We start from the raw sequence: 24,945 nt of genomic DNA, 5'->3' as shown, positions 1-24,945 counted from the left end.
ATTAGATATTGTTGTAAAATGAGGGAATGTTATGATATTTGATTATCATGTTCCCTATCTTATGCTCTAGTTATCGAGTCTATCAGAGTTATCTGATGCATCAATAGAGGGAATATGAAGAATTCAAGGTTCAAATAAATGAGTTGGTTTTCATGGCACAGAAATTTTTCACAGGATGGAACACCATGGTTAGGGAACAATGTATGGGATCATTCAGGAATGATCCAGGTAAGGTGTTATTTTTTTTTTTTTTTAAATTGCATGATCTAGGTACAATTAATTGTATGAGATCTATTAAGATTAGGTCTTTCTAGGTGGTTGTTTATGTGTTAAAATACCATAATTTAATCTAGAAGTTGTTCTTCATCAGCATGCTGTCTAGCTTAGTATCCTTTTGTCATGTTTTTGGTTCATGGAGTGAGGAAAACCCCAATACGTAGAAAATAGTGTTTGTTATGTTAAAAGAAATGAATTTCCATGTTTGGTTTATATTTCTCAAGAAAAGCAACTGGATTTGGTCTTCACAAAAAAGCCCAAAATTTTTTATTTTTTTTAATTTTTGTTTTCTTTTTGTTTTTCTCCTTCAATTTTCACCAATAAATCAAGACTTAATTCAATTCTTATTACAATAATTTTTTTCCCCAGTGGCACTTTTTGTACTGCATAGGGGTCTGCTCCAGATTGTTTGCACCAGATTCTTCATGGGCTCTTGGATCTGTAGAGATTTTCTTGGGTCTTCCGTTTGAATTAACATCTTCCATGTGTCGAGCTCTCAGTCCTAAACTGCATAGTGTACCTTAATTACCATCTGTCTACCTTCTCACCGAGAAGTTCATCATCTCCAAGGTAATCTGAATGGCTTGCGCTTCAATATCTGTCTCCCCATAGAAGTTGACTATTTAAGGATCTGTGGCTTTCTATAAATATCTTTGAGAGTGCTGATGATGTCATTTATTTTATACAAAATAATACTTGAAGGATAAGAAAGAGTTAAACATAGGATACCTTCGTAATTTTATCAATTAAGAGCTCCACTGATTAATAGAGAGGTTCAAGGTGCCTCTTTTGGTAACAAATATGATTGTTGTTTAATGAACTGACTTTGATTTATTTCCCTGCAGTGGTTTGCTCCAACTACCTATCCATGTTATATTTTTTTTGCTCAGAGAAGGCCGGGATGTTGAAGCAGTAAATAACTTGTATTGGGTTTTGCTATAAATTTTTAGTAATAGTTCTTTCTCTGTAATTAATTTCAGAGAAGTGTGAGGACGAGCGACTGTAACCCTTTCTGCATTGATAATAAAACAGATCTCATCCCACCGTGGACGTAGGCAATCTTGCCGAACCACGTAAATCCTTGTGTTCGATTGTGTGATTGTTTATTTGCAATTCCATTCTTTTCTGTGTCATTTTAGGTTAACTTTTTTTTCTACGTCATCTTGTCCTTCTATAGAAGATATAAATTTTGTAATTTTTCCAAGGCTTTAATACTTAAGTTCAATAAATTTTAAACGTATGGAACTGGCAATAACCACATGCAACTTTTAGACTTGAGAAAAACTAACATCTAATGAAATTCTTTTATTCCTAATCTTGAAAAATGGAACGTGAAGACCATCCTACCAATTGAGCTTGTCTCCATGGAGCATCCAACCATTGGGCTGTGCCGCACACATTTCTAGGCATGAATCGAGATGTGTGCAACACAATCACACCCTTGGATGCCCCCTGGGCGCTGAGCTCCCTGGAGAGGAGCTGGATCCCCATCCTACACCCTTAGAAATTAATGGTTCCCAAATTGGGTGTGCACGTGAATGACTTGTGCGTAGAAGAGACTGTGCCAAATTGGGGCTCCATTTAATTTGGTTTGATAGGCCTACTTGTAGGTGCAAAGGGTTGAAAAAATCCGAACTCCATTCCTCTGGGGAGGAAGCATCGGACCACTAAATGGGGTCGGCTACATGGATCCTTACCCTCCAATCAGCTCTATTCGAGATCATACTTGATACAAGGCCTAAGCTATGCATTAATCTGACAGTACCTGCAAGTGCTACCTTCATTGTGCAACACGTGACACAAAATGAACTAATTGGCCAAGAATGGTTTGAACCATTTCATGAAACTCTACTCGTTTTGGCAACTGGATCCTCTAAAACCCGAGTAGATGGTAGAGATGTAAATGAATAGCCGAAATCCGTTTTCGTATTCATGTCTGTATCCGTTTAGCACTATCCGAATCTGTCCGAAAGCTAAACGGATGCGGATATGGATAGGCTATAATTATCCGAAAAGCTATATTTACATGTAAACGAATAAAATATCTGATCTGTATCCATATCCGTATCCGTTTAGCACTATCTGAATCCGTTCAAAAACTAATCGGATGCAGGTGCAACTATAGCACTATCCGAGCCAAATTCGATCCCTTTACATCCCTAGTAGATGGTAATGGTAAACTCAAAAAAATAGAAAGTAGAGAAAAGATTAAAAATATAACGCAGAATGAAGGAAACACTTTCAAATCGCAGAGACTCCCCCATCTTCCCTGTCCTAGTTCATAGTTCACAGTTCTCTGAAGCAGAACAGAAGACTTCAAAGCTTTGAAACTTTGAACAGTTGGAACGTGCTTAGTAAGTGCAAGAGAAAGGTGGTGGTCACTGCCAACCGAACTGTGATGGTAGAGCCGTTCGTGAAGGATTTCTTGGGAGGAGATAAGGGATCAAGATGCTTGGAACGGAGATCGAGGTGAACCCCAAGACTGGGAGAGCCACTGGATTCGTGAAGAAGCCCGAAGTGTTAGTCTGAGAGCTGAAGAAATTGGCTCTATTGAAGGAAATAGGAATTCACCGACCATGATTTGCCTCATCCTGGGTTTGGGAGATCGTTACATGTCCCTTTGCAAGATTCGTACTTTAGGATTTAATTCAATTTTAATGGCGAAAATAATGTGTCCATTCTGTTTCGTTTTCTAGTTTCAGCTACATCCACCAGGTTGGAAAATGAAACAGAGAAGGGACAATTCTGAATTCTGGTCCCTCTATGACCAATTAAAAAGTAGAAGTAGTGATTGTAATAATGTCATTCACCTAACAAACCTACATTTTGATCCGTAAAGGATAAATTTTTATTTTTATTTTTATTTTTGGTTTTCTGGGTTGTTTCAATTTAATGATTTAGTTCCTTATAAAGGAAATTCATGTTAGAATAGTTTGATTCAAATAGGGACAAAATCATAAAAGCCAGGATCTCCATAGGATGTTTAAGAATACAATCAAACAAATAATAGAGAATCAGAGATAGAACCACTAACCTTGTTTCGAATCCATAGTAATGATAATCATAGCGGAAAACAAAAATCAAAGATCTAGGTGTTTCCCCTCAATTCCCAAAGATAAAATTCAGACGATGATGATGGTGAAAATTTGATTAACAGGAAGGATACATGGTCAACCATGACCCATTAGCGAAACCGTTCCTGCTCAGGTTCAATGCGCTCTCCGCAAAGCTAAGTGATCGGATAGTGCCGGTGGCGATGAAGACGGAACAAAGTATATTCTACGGGACGGCAGTGCAGGGGAAAAAGTTCTAGGATGTTTACTTCTCCTTCATGAGCCCAAGGCGCCCTTCTATGAGGTCAAGTTCATGGACAAGCTTCCCCAGGAGATGAAAGGAAGGCAAGCAACCAACGAAGAACTCAAGTCGGTCATTGTCCTGAAAATACTATGATAAGAGAAAAGACAAGCACCCAAAAAAATGCCATTGTTGCAGATAAATAAAAAGGAAAGTAGATCTGGTGTAACCTCTGCAGCTCTCCAACGATGGGAAGAAAGGAAGAAGATGAACCGAGAGAGGGAAGCTTGCCATTTGAAAGTGTTTCCTTCTTTCTTTCTGCGTTTTATTTTATTTTTCTTATTCCTTCGTTTTTGGGTTTGCCATCTACTCGGTTTGAGAGGATCTGATTGCCAAAACGGGCAGAGTTTCATGAAATGGTGCAAACCATTCTTGGCCATTAGATCATCTTGTGCCACTTGTTGCACAATGAAGGTAGCATTGCCAGGTACTGCAAGATTAAAAATTGGAGAGGATTTTTATCCCAGTCCAATACTGATTTCCCTTAGTTGGGCCAAGGGCTGGTCCAATCTTGACTCAGAGCCTGAAAAACCCAACTCTGACTTGTTCTCAGGACCGAGCCAGGCTGACCTTGATTGGCCCTGATCATGGGGGGGTGAGAAGGGGCTGGGCCAGGCCGGGGAGAAGAAGAAGAAAGAAGAGAAAGAAGGAAGAAGAAAAAGAAGACAGGGTCGGGCTGGGACGGACCGAACTCAACCTAAAGCCTCAACCGTGGCCCAAACCCAACCCTGACTCAGGGCAAATAAATCCCAGGCCTTACCCACCCCTCAGGGGCCGGATATCTCAGCCCAGACCATTCAAGCTCAGGGCAAGTCATGGTGGGCTCGGCTGACAGGTCTAAACTTGCATCCCTATTTACATCTCTTTGAGGTTTGCCTTCGCAGTTGGTTCAAAAAACCAATTATGCTGTGTACTCAGTTCACTTGCTTTGGCTTGGCCATTTGTTTAGTCTTCAATTATGATAACTTGATAACTTTGACTAGGAATCTTTGGTGTACAAAGTTCCAAACTGAACGTTTTTGTTTGCCTTATTCTCATGTCACTTCCCCTTTGTTATAGCAAACACCAACAAAAACAGCAAATAGAAACAAGAACAAAACAAGAGGACACAGAGATATAATGTGGTTCACACACCAGTATGGTGTGCTACGTCCGCGAGCGAAGACGAAGATGATTCACTATGTAAAACGGAGACAGATTACAATGGAGATCTCAAGAACACCCAAAACGGCGCTGCAACTCTCACCCAAAAACCCTAGAATGAAAAACCCCAAATCTTACACACTCCTTACAATAAAGCGGGTAAGGAACATAAATACTCCTCCATCGGATCTAGGTCGATCCATCGGCCCAAGCCCTCTGCTACCATCACAAATCTCAGAAAAAAATTCCATTCGGGTTGCCACCAAAAACTATCGGAGTGGGTCATTCTTCGAAACGGGTCCAAGAATTCGAGACATACATGACACCCTTTTCTCATGAACGAGTTGCATTCTACTTCTACTTTGCCATATATGTCATGTCAGCCCAGGAGATTTCATCCATTCTCCTTCTAGTAATCTATTGATTTAGGTGAGAAATATGATCCATCTATTTTTAGTAGAGGAAATTGCTAACCTTAACTCTCTTGCACTCTGTTTGTGTGGCCTGGTTACAAAACTAGAAAGAATGATTTTGGAAAAAAGAGAGGGTGAGGGTGGGGAAGACGTTTTGAAAGATATTATATTATGAGTGTAGTTGCTTACTCAGCCTAATCTGAGAAAACCCACTTTTATCACTATTAGTTAATATTTAAATCTAGGATAAGTTGCTCTGTTTGATACCATTAAACCTGACAGGATTACCCAAGTAAGCCATTTAACAGCATCTCATAGTTTAGTCTTCTGGTGGAATTTCTTCCAAGTAGACATTTACCATAAAATACAGCTACTTTGGTTGAGTAAATCCAATTAGGTTCTCATTTTTTCCACTCATCTGGGATTTCTATCTGCAGAGAGAAGTGCCATTAGATCAATTTGTAGTTGCTATTGTTCCTAAAAAATGTTTACAAGTGGAGGAAATTGATTATATTATAGTTGGAAGAATGTGTTCAAGCTTGTTATTATCTAGTAATTGCTTACAAGGGGGTTGTCACCCACCAGACCTCCAATCTCCTGTAACAGGGGCTGGTGGACACATGAAAACTGTGGACTTCACCTAGACTCCCTGAATCTGAAGTACTTGTAAAACTAACCAATAAAACTTTTACCCACTCATGTATTGGGTGGGGGCTTTTGCTTATGTCCACCACACCATATCATAGGAAATTCAACTTAGAATATCTTAAGGTTTTTTTTATTTAAACATTATTAATTTGGCCAAAGATGCCATTAGAAAATCTCATCAGAAATGAGAATGTACTTTACTTGGAACAAAACAATCTATCAGGCAGCATTAGGCTGAAATCTGTAAAACAGAGAAAAAAAATAATCCATTTGAAGCTTAGGGAAAGCAACCCCAACTTCCAGGCTGCCTTCTCCATCTTTGCAGTCATAAAGTGAGATAAGTCTCCCACCAACTCTGAGTGATTCATACTTCTTTGGCCTTCCCCACCCAAAATCTGTATCATATATTCTATACTTAGGAGATCCTGCAACTGCAAAAGGCTCCTTAGTTACTGCTGCACTCATCTCAGACATCAAGTACTCTGCTCCTTTCAGTACTCCATCATCCAATCGCTTCTTTATTGCCTTTGTGATCGCTTCTGCTGCTATGCTGATCCCATCTTCTCCCATTAAGTCACTCCTTTTCACTGTTGCAACACAACCTATCAAGCAATTTCCAAAATATGTTTCTGGAACTGGAGGATCCAGGCGATCCCTGATGCGGCAGTCCATGGCAATGAGGAAGATCTCCATATCTTGACTCTTACCAGCAGCACCATCGATTGATCTCGATTTAATTGAGCAAACCCATGAGTGTGCACAAATTATAGTGTATGTTGATAGATGTGATAGGGTGATTGATGTCTGATCCTCATCCTTCTTACGTATAGCCAAGATCCATTGCCTCAGTCGTTCGACATCGTTTTGGTTCACAACAAATGTTGCCTGGACTATGTCAGATGGGACCATATGATTGTCTGAAACCTTAGATCTTTTCTGTTCAATGGTTCCTCTGAGGTTTTTAATCTCATTCAAGTAAATCGTCTTGAGCTCCTTCCGATCATTTATTACATTCCTGTTATGGAATGGCAGAGAGTCTAGTGGCAAAGAATCAACTCCTGATTTAGAAACTGATGCCCATGACTTCATGAAGTGGACAAGGGTCCTAGCATCAAGGGCTACATGACTAGCAGTTACTCCGATGCAAATGCCAGAGTTTGGAAACACTGTTACTTGCAAAGCCAAAAGTGGAATTGAAAATTCAGGATCAACCATGGATGACGGGGTAAGCGTAGGGACAAGACAATGGAATTGATTGACATCTCTTGCATGATTGCCTGAGAGATGGTGGAAATCACCATCTGATTCTGCCAAGGTTAGGGAGACAGAGTCTCCATCAATGTAACAGAACTCGGGCTCGGATAATTCTTGAGACCATACTAGATGCCCGGAAAGCGGATAGAAGTGCTGGAGTGTGAGGGAAAGTGAGTGTTTAAGGTTGGGAAATATGGTATTTTTGAAGTGGTGCATAGAGTAAGAATATTCAGAAAAGAAAAGGGCCTTCACATGGGGATAGGGTGGCAACCAGAAAATGTCGAAGAAGGTGAGGGGAAGGATCTTGTTTCCGAGAGATCCCGGTGGTGGAGAGATTTTGCAATGCTCCAGTACCTTCACTGGATTAGTATGAGCCATATCTGCTGAAGTACTGTGTACACTCTGCATTGTATATGCACTTCACAGTTGAAACAGGAAATATTGAAAAACATATTGTCAGATACATCTTTTGTGAAGAAAGTAAAGTCGCGACAGACCATCTATAAGACCATATACTGCATTTTATTTGTCATACATGTTAAACAAGTTATATGAAAAAAAAAAATGTATCAATTGGGGATTCCATTTCATTACTGTTCCTGAAGTACAAAAATTGGAAGATATCATTCATAATTCTGGAAAATACTGATACTATTTCCAGGACACCCTCAAAGTGTAACAGGACAGCATCAGTGAACAATTTCTAAAGTAGATGAATACTGACAGAGGCAAAGAGGCCTAGTTTTGACATTCTGTTTGTTTTGAATATTCATCTTTGGTCCTTACAAAAATCAAATTAAGATAACCATGGAGCTCCTCAAACAATTTTTTTTTTTAATAAATATCTATATATTTATATTGATGCCTTAACTTTTTTTTATTCTTATGTAATTAAGAACCCAAATGGAAAATATTACCAGAAAAAAAAAAAAAAAAAAAAGACCCAAATAGAAACACTCTTGCACTTGATGAACCAATGTACAATGAAGTCTTTAATCCTTTTTAAGTATTCACTGCTAAGCAGATAACCAAAATGATTTTCAGCATACATGTTCAAAATGATCCAACAAATACAATTTTATCTAGAACTACCTTTCCTGATCTTAAGGGAACTCTTATCTTTTCTTTCTCATATGTGGGTTGTTTTAGCTCGTATCACATTGGTAGTTATTTTGAATATATTTGACTTCTTACCCTAAAGGAGTTGGATTGTGCTTGATAAAATGCTTAAAATTGTCAGAACATCTTCAGATTTACAGTCACATGTGGCTCTCAATATTTGCAGAGAGATAGGTGCATAAGAGAAATCAAGCCTTATATCACCATCTTGATATGTAGGATTGACTGACTCTAAGGTTATCAAATATTGAACTAAACCTTGATTTCAATAAATAGTTTGATATTATTGCCCATATGTGAGACATACACTGTATTGAAAGGATCTGTAGAATAAGTAAACTAATAAGAGGTAAAACCTGAATGACTTTGCTTAGTTGAATATCTGGAAACCTCAACTCAATTAGCTAAATAACAGAAGAAAATTGGTATTTTAATGGGGAAAAAAGGTTCTGAGCTCACCTTTGCCCTTTTCCAGATATAGAGCAGCTCAGATTGGATTTTGAAAGTAGAAACAAGCACAGAGAAAGAGAAATGCTTCTAAACAGGATATCTACTCGATCTCTCTAGCTCCTTCCAGATTCAGGGAGATAAACAAGTGAATATATGTAATACTATATGTGTTGCCATATATCAGCTTAAAGAAGAGACACAGTTTGACTACCCAACGTAGAAACCAAGAAGCAAAAAATAAACTAAACAGTAGGTAGTAGGGACTAAAATAAGAAGAAGAAATAACCGAGACGAGAAGAGGGGTTAGTGGGGAGAGGTGCTCGTGGTGGTTGGGGATTTTTCTTACATTTCTTGGTAGACAAGGTGGTGGCGCCGCTCAGGATGACTGGAGCTCCTCAGAATCGGTAGTCAATCGAGCAAAATATATTTGGTGCGTTTTCTACTTGGATTGCGAGGAAGAACTAGAAGAGCAAAGGAAAAAAGTAGAACTAATTATCGTTATCATCAACTGTGCCAGAATAGAAAATGTTCTGCGCGTGAGGTCTATCTCTTTCTCTGCGTCTCTTTCTGGTTTTTATTATCTGATTCTGATTCTGAATTTTGATGTGGAAACGACGATGAATAAGAAGAAGGGAAGCCGCTGCCCCCTTTCGCCTCTCAGGTGACAAATGACCTTCCTCTGCCTTTAACTCTTTCGCTGCTCTCCACCTCACTCAGCTTCAATCCAGATTTCTCCTGTTGTTGTTTTCCGTCAATCAATAGTAAAGAGAACGGAGAAGGGTGGGGTATTTTGTAAAATTATCGCCCCCAGTACTGGGGGTACTGGGGGCGGTCAAGTGCGCATCATGCGGCTGGGGCACCGCCATGTGTGCACAGTGGGCCCCACCGTGCACACATGGCTGGTGCTCCAGCCGCATGATGACACTTGACCGCCCCAGTACTGGGGCGATGAAGATCCAGGGTATTTTAGTTGAAGATGAAGGAACGGGAGGGATTGAACTCCTCTCCCGCGCACATCGTCCGGCTTAGGGCTGCTAGTTTGGCCTTGTCGACCCGAACCTGACCTGAGCCCGAACAGGGCCTGGGCTAAGATTTCTGGTCCTGAGGGCGGGTTAGGACCAGAAATTCCTGGCCCTGAGTCAGGGTCAGGGTTGAGACCTCGGGCTCAGCCCGACCCTGATTTTGACCCTGATTTTTTATCCTGATTTTGGCACTGAAGAAATTTCTTTATTTATTAAAAAATAGAAACTATTACTAATATAAACAAGTGCATAGGGCACTTGGCCGTTTGTGTTGTGAAAAAATCAATTGTTATCGAAAGGTCTTGGGTTCAAGCCTCCTCTTTCACATCTTCTCTAGAATTGTTATTTTAATTTAATTACTGTAGGGCTAGGGCCATTAGGCCAAGCCCCAATCAGGGCGGGCTTGGGTTGGGCTTGGCCCGTCAGGGTCAGGGTTAGGGTCAAGGTATTTAGGCCCTAAGTTAGGGTCAGGGCGGGCCTAGGCCCAGCTAAGGGGACTCAGGGTTGGGCTAGGGTTTTAAAAAGCCAGGCCCAACCCGACCCTGTTGTAGCCCTAGTCTGGCTAGAGAGGTCTCGGTCCACACGCCACTGCACCAGCATGCATGCGGTGGTGTGGATCTAAGCCCCCCAACCGCACGATGTGCATAGGACACCTCAAGTGCACTAGAGAGCAGCTGGATGGGGAGTGGGGTATTTTAGTATGACAGTTGACCTTTAGGCTTTAATGCTTTATTTCTTCATTCTTATGTTGCAGGATACTCTTTACCCTCCGAAGTTCCAAGTTTCAACCTTCTCTAATTTTTAAAAGGTTTTACTATCTCTATTCTCTATGACTCCTCGTCTCTCCAAAAATTCCAAGTTCCAACTTTTTATAATTTTTTAATTAAATGAACTTTCAAAGTGTGCATTTAAAATTGTAAGGCCCAAAAATACAAGATGAGCATGTGTAGGACTTTTGGTAACTGGGAATTTAAAGCCAAATAGTAGAACTGTTTAACAAAAGGAATGGGAATTGAGTTATATAACCGAATTAAAATCGTATCAAGACCCGAATTGGAACAATAACCCAATCGAACCGAGTAGGTTTGGATTTGGCTTTAATTCTAAAACTGAGGCACTTCTCGATTCGGATTTGGATCACACTATCACTTCATAGAACCAAACCAAAATCGAACCAAATGATCAAAACCGAACCGATTGACACCCTTAGTCTTGATAATCTTATAAAAAGTAAGTGATTTTGGTAATAAATAATTATGTATTAAATTAAGGAAATAAATTTCCAAAATAGATAATTTTTTTTTTTGTTTTTTTTTTTTTTTTTTTTGTGAAAGAAAGGAAATTTTATAAAATTAAAAAGGGGGCAAACTAGTTCACTTTTCAATCATACAAGGGACGTTCTGATTAGCAACTACAAGGGCCTTGGATTTCAGCCAATTTAACATGCTGATATCATCTATTTGTCTGAAAGAAACATCCTTAGATAGTTGTGATATCTACAAAAAAAGAGTCAGCAGGTCGGGATGGAGTTGGAAGAAGTCCAGGCAAGTATTTATCATCACACCAAACTTCTTTCAGCTTCACTCTCCTCTTTTGTGCCAAAATTAGTCCATTAAAAATGCCAGTCAACTTAGATTCCAAAATATAATGTTCCCTAATGAAAGCAACACTTTCCAAAAAGAGTTTGCCACCTATCAAAATGCCAACGGCCCAGCCCGTGGATTTCAAATTGGCGGAGTCAAATCCTACGCATAGCAAAACAGCAAAATCCAAAATAGGTAAATCAGGCATGGATAAAAGGATGAAATCCTCATCATTAGAGTTGATTACAGGGAGAGGTGAAGTGTAGGGGGAGAAACTTGGAGTTCCTGCAGCCAGAAAGCAACTTTTTTCATCCATAATAATGGACTAGGAGTAGTAGCCTTAAACAGTAAATTGTTTCTAAAATCCCAAATACAATAGCAAGTTATTATCAAAACAGAAAAAAATCAAATGAGTGAGCCCTTGTCGAGGCTGCAGGAAAGAAAAGTAGAGAAGAAGAAATGTTCCAAAGATGGGTGGTTGAGAAACTCGATTCTGAGACCCAGAGGACCATTTGCCCAGATATGTTTAATCCAATCACAGGAGAGTAAGATATGCCAGAGGGTCTCATCACAAGTGCCACAGAGAGCACAAGTGGGATTGATCTCAATCCATTTCGACACAATATCCTTAACTGAAATTCCTACACTTAATACACGCTAGAAAAAATTTTTAAACATAGGGAGTAAATCAAGTTTCCAAAAAAAATTCCACCAATTGACAGAAGACAAATCATGCTTAGTGGAGATAGAGTTGAGAAAATTAGCAACTCTTTTAGTGCTAAAACGGATCGTGGCCAGGGTGCACCACCACGTGTCATCGACTTCCTGAGACAAGGATGAGGGATATTGTATGGGCAAGACCAGGGGCAGCCTGGTCAAGTCGATTAAGGTCCCACGTGAGGGTGTCAGTCAAATAGATAATTAGATGTATTGATGATAAGATTTGAATTAAATATCTCATGATGAGCTGGCAATGAACAAATAGTGTCTCCAGGAGCAAGAGAGGACATATATAGCTTGCTCACCTGCCCAATTTAATAAGGGAAAAAGGTATTTTAGTATGGGATTTTGTTATTGACCCTTCTTAAGGTGCCAAATTATTTGTAGCCTTGTTTATAAAATAAAATAAAAAAATTGGAACCCTACTTTTTTATCCTTTAGGTGTATAACATTTGTTCTTTCAACAAGGATAAAATATGATGTCATTTTATGTATTCGAAAAATATGCAATACAATAATAACTTATGATATGTCACTCTCAAATAAATATTGAAAACCCTTTTTATCCCTGACTTAAAGATTTTTGAGAATAATACAAGAGGCAATTAAAGAATGTATCAAATTTTAAATACACTTATGGAGATGTCATTTAAAAAGTTCCTTTAAGTATGGTTCTTGTAAAAAGCCTACCCAACCCATCTATTGTCATAAATACCCTTAGAGACATTTTCCCCTCATGTGGTCTAATGTCTAATATCTTTTTCCCTCATGTGGTTTAATGTTTAATACCATTTCACTAGTTTAGTTGATGCCTAGGATCATGAATCACAAATTTTCTAGTCCATATGGCGATGAAAGACTTAAGGAGGGTGGTGAGCTTATAATGCCCCAAGTAGAGCAGGACCATTAGTAAAGACCAAAGTTTTAGGAATCGGTATCAGATACAGGATTGGTCTCAGGTTCTCAGTCAATATCGATCCGGATTGCCTGTATCAGTCTAGATCGGACAGATTTATCCATATTTTATTTAAAAAAAAATTGGCTTCTACAAGCTTAAAATACATACAAACCTAGAGAGAGAGAGAGAGAGTTATTTAATTTCTTGAGTCAATGAATCCCACACTTAACTTGCCGAAGATCATGAAAAAAAGAACGCAAATCATCAGGAGATGGAAGGTTCTCCCTAATGACATGAACTTCCAAAAAGTTGTTCATCCATGAATGAAGTGAAGGGAACTTCTTGGAATTCCATACTTTGAAACAAGCAGCTTCTTCCACCATCTCTAACCAATAAGCAATCCAACCAACCACAACATCCACAAACCCAATTCTATCACCTCCAAAGAATCTCTTCCCCTTAATCTCTCCTTCAAGTACTTCTAAAGCCTCTGTTGCTAATTCTACCGCTTTCACCTGATCATCTCCAGTAGAACTGAAAGCCATCTCAATCTCCGGCAAGAACTTACCAATTAAGAACAACAAACCCATGTCAATTTTTATCATATAATTTGGAGAGAGGAAAATTAAGAATGAAAACAAATTCTAGCTAGGAATTGAAGAAAGCCCTCACCTTCTCATCTGCAAATTTAGCCCAAAAAAGGGCCTGTGATCTCTCATAAGGGTCATTGGGCAATATGGGATTCTTTAACCATGTCTCTTCTATATATAAGAGAATAATTATTGACTCAGGTATGGCTTTACCACCATGAATGAGTACTGGAACTTTCTTATGAACTGGGTTAGACGAGAGAAGCAATTGGCTCTTGTTTCTCAGATCTTCTTCTATGAAATCGTATTCGATTCCCTTCAGTTTCAATACCCATATAATTCTCCAGCTAAATGGGCTTAACTTTGTTCCCAAGAGCTTCAATTCCTCTTCCTTTCTCCTCCATCTTCATGATGCTCTCTTGGTAACAAAAAATCTGCTTTAAAAGCATAATGGAAGCCATATGACCAAACTCATCAAAGATAAATTTGAAACCCAAAAACCTGAGCATTTTACAGTAATGTGATTGGATTATTGTATATCTTGTAAGGATTCGGAATCTAGTGGTTACTTCTGTTCAAGTTGGCCACATTTCTCTATTCTTTCCCTAAAATTTTCCATTTTTAGTCACTATCTTTCTTTTAGTTGCTCAACTGCTTATATTCAGTTAAAGCCAAAACATAAAAGTTATTGGTTTTATGACGTTGAAGGATACGATAAAAGATTGCTGGAAGGAGTTTTGGAATACGATTTGGACCCAAATGAGTTGTAGACTTGTAGTGGCCTAGTGGGTAGCACAAAATGGCCTGACTAATGGCTACCAGATGCCAGTGGGTCCCTTCTGTTTTGGAGAATTCTTTTTTGGGTAAACTGTACTCCAAGTTTGATCCAGATCAGATCGGAATCGGCAAGAATTGGTCCTTAGATCTGAATACTTGGCAATTCTAGGGTTTCTTGGCATGAATCGACGGTGTCGATCTATCAGAATCAGGATTGTTCACAACCGATTCATCGATCTGATTCCTGATTTTTTGAAATTTTGGTTAAGAATGTATAGTATGCTTCACAAAATAGTAACTTGAGTCATCATCTAAGTTTCCTAGAGTATCAAAAGATCCCAATTATGAGAAAGATAAATACTATGGTGCAATAATCCCAAGGGGATCACGTGGAAAAAGAGCATCACAACACGCTCCAAATCCTCCATGCGGGGTTGCACCATGCCTGTTGCAGCCATTTATGAGAAAGGGATTTAAATAGCGGACCAAACATGTGACTTTAAAAGTCTTTCAAGGTTAAATTGTAAGAATTATTTCAACAACATTCTCTGAAGCTATCATAAATAGAGTCATAATGATAATTGGCCTTGCCAAGCAGATGCAAGCTTTGAAGAGTTCTGTAAGGCCCAACCCCAACAAACTTCTTTCCTACAGCCATGACCAGGGGAAAGATGAGGCTCGGCTTCATCATCCGAAATTCTGACAGCGATCCCATAACAGCAGTTTTAGAACCTTCTCACTTCTTCTCAGTGCTGCAGGGAGAAGAAGCGTTGGCTCTACGTGCGTGGTCTTCCGCAAGGCATCTCAGCTGGTCTGCAATTTGTCATGGTGGAATTGGACAACTCAGACCAGGTGGGCCTTCTATCAGGCCGTATTCCAAATCCCCCTCGGATGATTCTTACTCCATTGTGCAAGACATATTAGATCTGAGTTCTTCTCTATCTTCTTGCACCTTCTCCCATATTCTAAGAGAGATTAACAGCTTGGTTGATCATAGCTCGGAGCCACGGAGGGCCTTGTCCGTTGCATGTAAGACACAATGACTTTGCTCCACACCTTGATTATCTGACTTTTGTAATTCGGATACCATGTGTTGGTCACACGTAAATATATAGACATTTTTCTAACAATTGGCCATGTTTTGTTTTTAAATTAGGTAAATGACACTTGAGTTACCTAATGTTTTGAGAAATTTTACATTGAATACCTAATGTTTGTGAAATTACATTTGAGATACCTATTTTTATATTTCCAATTATACCCCAATCTCTTCCACCATCGCCCCAGCTACCGCAGCCACCGCTGCTATTGTAGTGGTTGATGTTGGGATGGAAAGGGTCATGCCTGCAGAGAAAACAGAGGCGGCAACGGCTCGCATGAGGGTCTCGTTCTAACGCCAAAGAATAAAAGGGTTCCATTAATTGTTGTGTTAAACCTTTTCACTCAAGCTCAGAGAGTATATTTCCTCCCATGTTGCTTATGATTTGGACTCTGAGTACTGGCTAAATGAGTTAGGGGAACACTTCCTACAAGATATTTGCAGTTAGTTCTGCTATGTGGGATAGGATCGGTTCACAGGTTTATCAGTTTTTGATTCAAGATCGAACGAATCATTGGGAGGCAAAGGTTGAGGTTGAAGTGAAATATTTGTCAATTTTGAATATCTTGGTGTATCGTTGGGATCTAATTTTTTTGTCTAAGGCCATGTGGAGTTTGGAGTGAAGTGAGGGATTGGCATTTAATTGGGAAGAGAATTTGTTCCAAATTGTGCCTGGTCATTTATGTAAGTTTGGCCAGAGGTGTTGCAGCAGGGGTGGAGTGGATGTGGAGATTGTAACAAGGGGGGTGGGTTATGCAGAGGAGAAGATAGGGATGGGGTCACGATTAGGGGTGGGATTGGGTTTGCAGGTGAGGGAGAAGGGTGGCGGGACGAGGGAGTCGATAGGGGAGGGGTAAAATCAGGATTATACAAAAGTTAGGCACCTCAAACAACATATTAGGAGACATGAGATACTTCAAACCAAACAACAAAATATGAAACGTAGTCTCAAGTGAAAGGATTTCAAACGTTGGGTATCCAACATGTAATTTCATCAAATGTTTCATGTTTGGTATCCCAAGTGTCATTTACCCTTTTAAATTTGGGTTTTTGACAAATGCCCCCTAAAAATAATGCCCATTTATTCAAATGCCTCCTACAATTTTTTCTAATTGTAAATTTCCTTTACTTTCAAAACATTGTAGCATTTTGGTCCAATCCGTTAGAATGGAAAGTGGAACGTTATGTGCAAACGGTTGGACTCTTTTAACCATTATGCCCTTGATATGGTAGAATTTCCAAATTACCCTCATTAACACTCAGCCCTGCAACTCATCTTCCAAGCCCAATCGATCTACAATTTCTTCTAATTGTAAATTCCCTTTACTTTCAAAACATTGTAGCATTTTGGTCCAATCCGTTAGAATGGAAAGTGGAACATTATGTGCAAACGGTTGGACTCTTTTGACCATTATGCCCTTGATATGGTAGAATTACCAAATTACCCTCATTAACACTCAGCCCTGCAACTCATCTTCCAAGCCCAATCGATCTCCATGATGGGTACTCCTGCAATATGAACTTCTCTGTTTCATCCCATGGAGGCTCGTTGAAGTCAGATTCAGGCGAAGACCCTGCAGACCATCTCCTTCTTCGTCATCATCAACCTCAACTGAACCTCAGCAATTGTTTGGGCTTTTAACGAAGAACTGCTCTGCCCCTCCGCCATCTTTATCCCTCTAAAAGCAATAAGTAATCTTTATCCCGAGTGGTCTCTGTACCTTTCTCTTGACCTCGTTAAGTTAATCTAATCCAATTGAGAATGCAAATTAATATAAGTGATTCGGTTCCCTGATCCTCTCCTCTCGTTCTCCCCCATTTTGTTTCTCTGTTTCTTATCCAATTGAAATCTGTATTCTATATTCTAGTCATTGGATGCCCTAAATTTGAGTGTTTGAAAAGAACGATAGGGAGGAAAGGCATGGAACTTTCGGGAGCTGGTCTCCGATTATGGATTCCAACTGTACTTTTGCCAAGAGAGAAGAGATAACTAGGGTTTGGAAGATGAGTTGCAGAGAGATGGGTTGGAGGGATTTAATGGATATCGAGATGGGTTCGGCTGGGTTGGGATTTTAGAAAACAAAAAAAAATAGAATGAATTTGTGCAATACCGGAATTAATTCGTTCCATTACCAAGATTTTCATAACCAAATTCACCCCATCCCAAAAAAAAATTTGTAATGCTGATTGAATTACATCCATTTTTCTTCATTTTCCTTCAAAGTTATTCCCAAATTCGAATTTGCTAATTTATGGATATGTGCTTCTGCCTAATCAGAAAATCTGGCAAAAACGTTTAGACCCAGTTTAGGAAGAATTCAAAACAGAAAAATGATGGAAGGTGAAGAGTGGTAGAAGAAAGGAAAGAGCTATTGGGGTCGTATTCATGTTTTGAATCCCTTTTCAGTGGTCGGAAGAGGTGGTGATTTTGAGATCTGCAGGCGGAGATGATGAGCAATATAGTTGCAGAACAATTGCCGAGCTTAGTAATGGAAGTTAACTTTTAGAACAATTGCTGAATTAAAATCGATTAGCAGCGGCAATTCGAATTTGTGGAATCGTTTAGGTTTCAGTTTCAAACCTAAATTATTTGGGGAAGATGAGGGTAATTTGGTAACTTTACTCTTTAATTTTGGTTGGTTTTCATCATAAGGGCATTTTGGTCATTAGATTCCCTGAAACTAACCTCTAACGTTCCATTCTAATGGATTGGACCAAAATGCTACAATGTTTTGAAAGTAAGGAAGAATTTACAATTAGAAAAATTACAAGGGGGCATTTGGACAAATGGACATTTTATGAGGGACATTTGTTAAAAACCCCTGAAAAATTAAAACCTTGTTTTATTTTAGGTCCAGTGAGCCCAACACCAAGTCCATACAAAACCCGAGCCTAGCCCAGTCTATCTGGACTTGGCCCAATGTGCCCAAACCCATCACAGTGGGTTCACTTAAGCCCATGTTATGTTTTAAGTGTCTCTTTAGAGATTGTTTGGATGCGGTGCTATGGGTTAGAGGTTTTTTGTTTTTTTGACATTGACGTTACTCATAAGGGGTTGTTTGGTTAAAAATTTGATAGTAAGTTCCTATTTGTCTGTTAGGTTACTAATATGTGACTATTTGGTTGTTATGATTACGGAATTATCATTGACACCCTATTTTATAGTATAACTTATAACAGGGTCGGGCCGGGCCGGGCCGCGCCAGGCCTAGTCCGAGGCCTCAATCCTGGCCTGACCTGACCCTGACTCAGGGCCAGAAATTTTCAGCCCTGACCCGTCTGCAGGGCCAAATAACTCAGCCCAGATGCTATTCAGGTTCAGGGCAGGTCAGGGCCAACAGGGCCAGACTTGCACCCCTAGCTAGTAGAATTAAGATATTTACCCAACGTTATAGTTTGTATGAGTCTCCACAATAGGAAATCAAAAAACAAAACCAAATCAGTCAAACTGATCGAACAAACTCAAAGCGAACCAATTTCTTATTGGTCTGGTTTCAATTTGGGGTATTATGAAACTAATTGAAAATTGGATCAAACTTGATTGACCAGAAATCATAACAAAATTGAAAACCAGACCTAAATAGATACATGATAAAACCCCATACAGACCTGAACACCAGAAACAAAAAAAAAAAAAAAAAACCATATATTTTATAGAAAAGGTAGACTATCCCGAAGGTGTGAAGGTCATTTTGCATGGCCCCTGTGTTTGCCCACTTGTATTGAAATCATATCTGTATTAGGGGGCCCAAAGTATCTTTCGATGGGTCACACAAGGAGAGAGCATTCAAGACTACTTACTAATAGGGGGGACCCTTAACTGACTTGCAGCTACGTTTTCCTCACGCATAAAGAGAGATAGAGCCAACCTCGAGCGTGAAAAACAAACCCTTCCAAATGAATCCCTTTCGCTGACTGACTTCATGAAGAGATTTTTAGGAAAAATAAAAATCGATAGGACTCAGGATTAAGACTACAGAACGACTATACAAAACGTTTAGAATTTAGCAATAATACATTGCAATGTGTGGACCAACCAACAACGTAAGTGAGGCGTGGTCGCTATTCCTAGTGAAGCATCGGTTAACGTTCTTTCTCCCTAGAAAATATCAAACGGTGCTATCCATTATGCAAAAGTAGCTGTTGACCAATTTGCTGAATCAGAGTGATATAAACAGTGGCAAAACATATAACCATGTTAATTTTGAACTGAAATTATTTACCCAAAATCGAACAAAATCGTTTAAATTGGAACTGATAGACATGTGTCATTGATACCCTATACCTGAGGGAACCCTGTCACTGTAAAGTATGATCGCATTCTTTGGTTCATCAATGACTGAGACTCAAGTGAGTCAAAGCCGTTGTTCTGGGAATGCGTGAACACTTTGTGAGGAGTTATCCAACACGGTCACCACTGCCCGATTGGGGAACACCAAGATAGAGATTGTCTGTGCATGGTCGGATCAGAATCTGGATCCAGTATCATTTTGGAAATGGTTTTTGCAAAATTTATTTTACATAAAATAATGCATTATTTATAGTTATTTTAAATAAAGTGTTTAATCGAGTTTTGCAGGACCCGATGAGATGCACAGACGCTCGTATATGGACATGTACTATGGATTGGGGTTTGACAGTATATGTGTACATGCCCTAAATTCCATAATGATGGTGTTGATTAGTGGGGGGGAGTTGTATATGATAATAGTTATCATATAGGGAGTTATTTGGAATTTGCTAAGTTAATGGGCTCTTTATTTAATTAATGGATTTGGTGTTAATTGTATTTATCCATTAATAATTAAATAAAGAATCTAATTAACACTTTTCCTATTAGATTCTTCTTCACCTTTAAAGCACTTTGAGTTTAAACAGAACTGCCAAACAAAGAGAGAGAGAGAGTCAAACTCCCACTAGGAATTTTTTTAAATCCTACTAGGATTTAATTAATTCAAATTATTATATATAGATGACCAAAATGTAGAAGGGAGAAGGAGTGCTCCACGTTTTGGGCAGACACTCTCTCTCCCTCTTGTGATCTCTCTTCTTCTTCTTCTTGCTTCTCTCATCTGTGTTTGAGAGTTAGGGTTTGTGAAACCCTAGATTTGTGCTGAGGAATTTGAGAGCATCTGGGATTGGCATGTAGAACCTTGGTAGCACCATTGGAGGTTCAGATCTGTTTGCTTGGAGCGCTCACTGGAGGAAGAACCACTGTCTATTGGAGGAACAACACTTGAGGCTCACCAGGTTAGCAGTTCTTTAATAATTCTTTCAGTTATTTAATTATTAATATTTATGGGATGCGAAAGAAACTCGAATCGATTTATTTTCGCTGCGCATTCCAGTATGGGATGGATCCCTCTTGCCATGTGATGGACTAGAGATGAATTTCTCCATCCCTATTGTGATAATTAATTTTATAGGACGCAATAGGGAAGGAGAATCCCTAATACGGATGCACCAGGGTTCCCGTGGGCGACCATGGGAAACCCTAAAAATTAATGGGGCTCCCATGGAACACCATGGGATAACCCAGGGCGTGCAAAACCCTAATTTTTTTGTATATTGGTTTTCCTAGGGAACCATGGTTTGATCCCTGGACTGTTGTTTAAACAACAGTGTGGTATCAGAGCCACCTTTCACACCCATGAATATTGAATAATTAATAGTTTAATATGATTTTCATGAGTGGGATGCACGTTGCACATGGGAGGTTAAAATTATGGTTGTTGTAACAACCTTCCCATATGCACATGGGTAGTTACAAGGTTGTTAGTGTAACAACCTACCCATGTGATGATGGATTTGATTATTTGTTTGTTATTTCCAATTATTGAAACATGTATCTATTAAGATGTGATTATTAATTTTTAAATTTAAATATTTTTAATCATGATTGTATGGGGGGGGGGGGGAGCGCCCCTCCCCCTTTTTTCCTGCCCATTTGCATATTTTTTTGGGCTACTGCCTACGATGTCAATCAATTCTGTCTATGGTGCCAATGGCTATTGCCTACGGTGCTAGTCAATTTTGCCTACGGTGCCAGTGGCTATTGCCTACGGGAAAAATAGAATTTTTGGTATTAAAGGATGAAGATGGGTGAAGGGATCTCTCCCTCCACTCACTTGCAATTAAAATATGATTTTAATTTTTGAGTTTGGATACGTGTTATCACATGTGATGTGGTGATTCAATAATTGAGAAAATCCATGTTAATTTTTATTACTTGCTTTAACAATGCCCATGCATGAGATTATGTTATAATGTGATTATGGGAATGATATTTTAATAAATGGATGGATTGTTTATGTATGTGATACATGGGGTTATGGGTGGATGTGATGCTTCTCTCTCTTTCTCTCTCTCCCCCTATCTTTTTTATAAACAAATGTACTCCACCCCATGGGCAGCCCAAATGGTGGGTTGGTTTCTCCATGCGGGGTTTCTTTATTATTATGGAAAGGAAAGTGTATATAATTTTTCCTAGGTTTCCATTGTAATTTTAGAGGAGTTAGGACTCCCAGGGCATGTTGATGGTGATCTACAAGTGACGCTCAAAGTTTATGGAGATGCAAGTCAGCTACTTTGAAGACGTGATCGGTAGGAGGAGATGATCGAAGCGTGGCATCTATGGCATGATAAATGCACCCAAAGTTATTAGTTTTTATTTTTATTTGGGAGGGTTTCTAAATTGCTTCTAAATAAAAATGCCATCATCCCATAATCACTATTAATTAATATTGATTAATTATGAATGTTTAAATCTGTCCATGATATGTGAGAGTTGACTAATCCCTCTTTATTCATAATACATGTCTGATATGGACTAGTCTAAACTAGTAGACATGTCCATGGCCTCCTATTGAAAATAAATGTAGAAAGTGTGTGACATGACCCCGTATAAGCCGACAGGACATTGCTACGATCTCTGTCACACATTTATCTATATTTACCTCTATCTAGATACGTTAGGGAAGGGATAGACATGTGTCACCGACACCCTATACCTGAGGGAACCCTGTCACTGCAAAGTGTGATCGCATTCTTTGGTTCATCAATGGCTGAGACTCAAGCGAGTCAAAGCCGGTGTTCTGGGAATACGTGAATACTTTGTGAGTGAAGGAGTTATCCAACACGGTCACCACTGTCTGAATGGGGAACACCAAGATAGAGACTGTCTGTGCATGGTCGGATCATAATCTGGATCCAGTACCGTTTTGGAAATGATTTTTGTAAAATTTATTTTACATAAAATAATACATTATTTATAGTTATTTTAAATAAAGTGTTTAATCGAGTTTTACGGGACCCGATCAGATGCACAGCCGCTCGTATATGGACATGTACTATGGATTGGGGTTTGACAGTACATGTGTGCATGCCCTAGATTCCATAATGATGGTGTTGATTAATGGGGGGGTTGTATATGATAATAGTTATCATATAGGGAGTTATTTGGAATTTGCTAAGTTAATGAGCTCTTTATTTAATTAATGGATTTGGTGCTAATTGTAATTATCCATTAATAATTAAATAAAGAATCTAATTAACAATTTTCCTATTAGATTCTGCTTCTTCACCTTTGAAGGACTTTGAGTTTAAATAGAACTGCCAAACAAAGAGAGAGAGAGTCAGACTCTCACTGGGAATTTTTTTAAATCCTACTAGGATTTAATTAATTCAAATTATTGTATATAGAGGACCAAAACGTAGAAGGGAGAAGGAGTGCTCCACGTTTTGGGTAGACACTCTCTCTCCTACGTTTTGGTCTCTCTCTCTCCCTCTTGTGATCTCTCTTTTTCTTCTTCTTGCTTCTCTCATTTGTGTTTGAGAGTTAGGGTTTGTGAAACCCTAGATTTGTGCTAAGGAATTTGAGAGCATCTGGGATTGGCGTGTAGAACCTTGATAGCACCATTGGAGGTTCAGATCTGTTTGCTTGGAGCGCTCACTGGAGGAAGAACCACTATCTATTGGAGGAGCAACACTTGAGGCTCACCAGGTTAGCAGTTCTTTAATAATTCCTTCGGTTATTTAATTATTAATATTTATAGGATGCGAAAGAAACTCGAATCGATTTATTTCTGCTGCGCATTTCAGTATGGGATGGATCCCTCTTGCCATGTGATGGACTAGAGATGAATTTCTCCATCCCTATTGTGATAATTAATTTTATGGGACACAATAGGGAAGGAGAAACCCTAATAGGGATGCACCAGAGTTCTCATGGGCGACCATGGGAAACCCTAAAAATTAAAGGGGCTCCCATGGGACACCATGGGATAACCCAGGGCGTGCAAAACCCTAATTTTTCTGTATATTGGTTTCCCTAGGGAACCATGGTTTGATCCCTGGACCGTTGTTTGAATAACAGGAACTAGTAAAGAAATTAACTATATAGAACTGATAAATCGTTAAATTGAATACAATTGAGATAAAATTACTTAAGCCCAAAAGAATTCATTATGAATTGAATAAAATCAATTAAATCAATTACAAACCAAATAACAAAAAAAAAAAAAAAAAACCCAACAACAAATCAAAACACATTGATAATATACCATATAACAATAATCAATTACAAACCGAATTAAACCTATTGACACCCTCACTCCTGCCAACGGGTATGACAGGAAGCACCGGGATTGAGGAGTAAGCTGGAAAGAAGTTTAATATGGGAAAAGATCAGTAGGTTTTATTTCATCCATTTTGTTGGATGAAACCAATTTAATGGAGTAATTAGATAAATGCACAGAGGAAAAAAAAATTCCTTCCATCATATTTGTTGATTTATGCATAGATCCCAAAAAATGTAATCATAAGAGAGTGAATTGCTTGTGTGAATGTCCTATCGGTGGCATATACGATAGCATAGCCTGTTTTGATCCATGGTTACTAAAGTTATGTAATCCTCAGCCACGAGTTTTCACGTTATCTAATAAGGGTAAAGCTGTTTGTAACCAGTCCGGTTACAACATAACTTGTAATCTCTTTTTTTGGCCCAAGGTGTACTATTGTTGGGTTTCTTATCTTTTGGGGTACATCATTTCACTTAAAGTGCATGACATAAGCAAAGAAATTAGATATCAAAATCTTAATGTACTTTAAGGGTATTAAAATAATTTAATCATAGGTGTTTGCTTGACCTGACCGATCAACGGTCAACCCCATTCTCCAACAATCATGATGATTTCCCGAATCTAAGGTTGAAGAAGATAGTTCTCTTCTTACCAAAAAAACAGAAGAAGATAGTTCTTACAATTTACACATTATGACAGGATTTTTTTATTATTCGTTGTTTATGACCTGAATGATTTCTATTATAAATTAGCTCCAATCAGATTTTATATTTCAAACACACCCCTTGTCCATAACAAATTACATTTGTAATAGGAAACTAATTTTGCCTTTCCCCAACACATCGGAATAGTGTACCACTAGGGTTTGATGTAAGGTTTGTAATCGGCTGGATCGGATTGGGATCCCCCAAACTCGGTAAATATGACACTTTTGCCCCTGATTTTTGTTTTACCTTTTTACTCTTGTCAATACAGGTGGATCAGTATCGGGATTGGTCTCGGCCTATACCAATCCGATCT

At 38.9% G+C, this 24,945-nt stretch overlaps 2 protein-coding genes across 2 annotated transcripts; both read right to left on the bottom strand.

Annotated features, from left to right (window-relative positions):
- Nucleotides 1-6,053: 6,053 nt before the first annotated feature.
- Nucleotides 6,054-7,496, bottom strand: LOC122643258 (malonyl-coenzyme A:anthocyanin 3-O-glucoside-6''-O-malonyltransferase-like). The gene has a single exon (XM_043836899.1). It carries the CDS (start codon nt 7,494-7,496, stop codon nt 6,054-6,056), a length of 1,443 nt encoding a protein of 480 aa, XP_043692834.1.
- A 5,586-nt stretch (nt 7,497-13,082) lies between these two features.
- Nucleotides 13,083-17,015, bottom strand: LOC122643257 (probable glutathione S-transferase). Its single transcript, XM_043836898.1, has 3 exons — nt 16,954-17,015; nt 13,553-13,874; nt 13,083-13,443 (listed from the first exon to the last, which is right to left on the bottom strand). The coding sequence occupies exons 1-3, from the start codon at nt 17,013-17,015 to the stop codon at nt 13,090-13,092; spliced, it is 738 nt and encodes a 245-aa protein (XP_043692833.1). The 3' UTR covers nt 13,083-13,089.
- Between the last annotated feature and the right edge of the window lie 7,930 nt (nt 17,016-24,945).

Source organism: Telopea speciosissima, chromosome 10 (genome assembly GCF_018873765.1).
Source record: "Telopea speciosissima isolate NSW1024214 ecotype Mountain lineage chromosome 10, Tspe_v1, whole genome shotgun sequence".
NCBI lineage: Eukaryota > Viridiplantae > Streptophyta > Magnoliopsida > Proteales > Proteaceae > Telopea > Telopea speciosissima.
This window is presented reverse-complemented; position numbering and strand designations above follow the sequence as displayed.

Bases quoted from the DNA above. Each gene is read 5' to 3' on its own strand.
- LOC122643257 (XM_043836898.1), bottom strand. From the start codon at position 17,015: ATGGCGGAGGGGCAGAGCAGTTCTTCGTTAAAAGCCCAAACAATTGCT. The intron at 13,875-16,953 runs GTTGATGATGAC...AGCATCATGAAG, and splicing joins ATTGCTGAGGTTCAGTTGAG to ATGGAGGAGAAAGGAAGAGG. The intron at 13,444-13,552 runs GTGAGGGCTTTC...TTAATTGGTAAG, and splicing joins CTAAATTTGCAGATGAGAAG to TTCTTGCCGGAGATTGAGAT.
- LOC122643258 (XM_043836899.1), bottom strand. From the start codon at position 7,496: ATGCAGAGTGTACACAGTACTTCAGCAGATATGGCTCATACTAATCCA.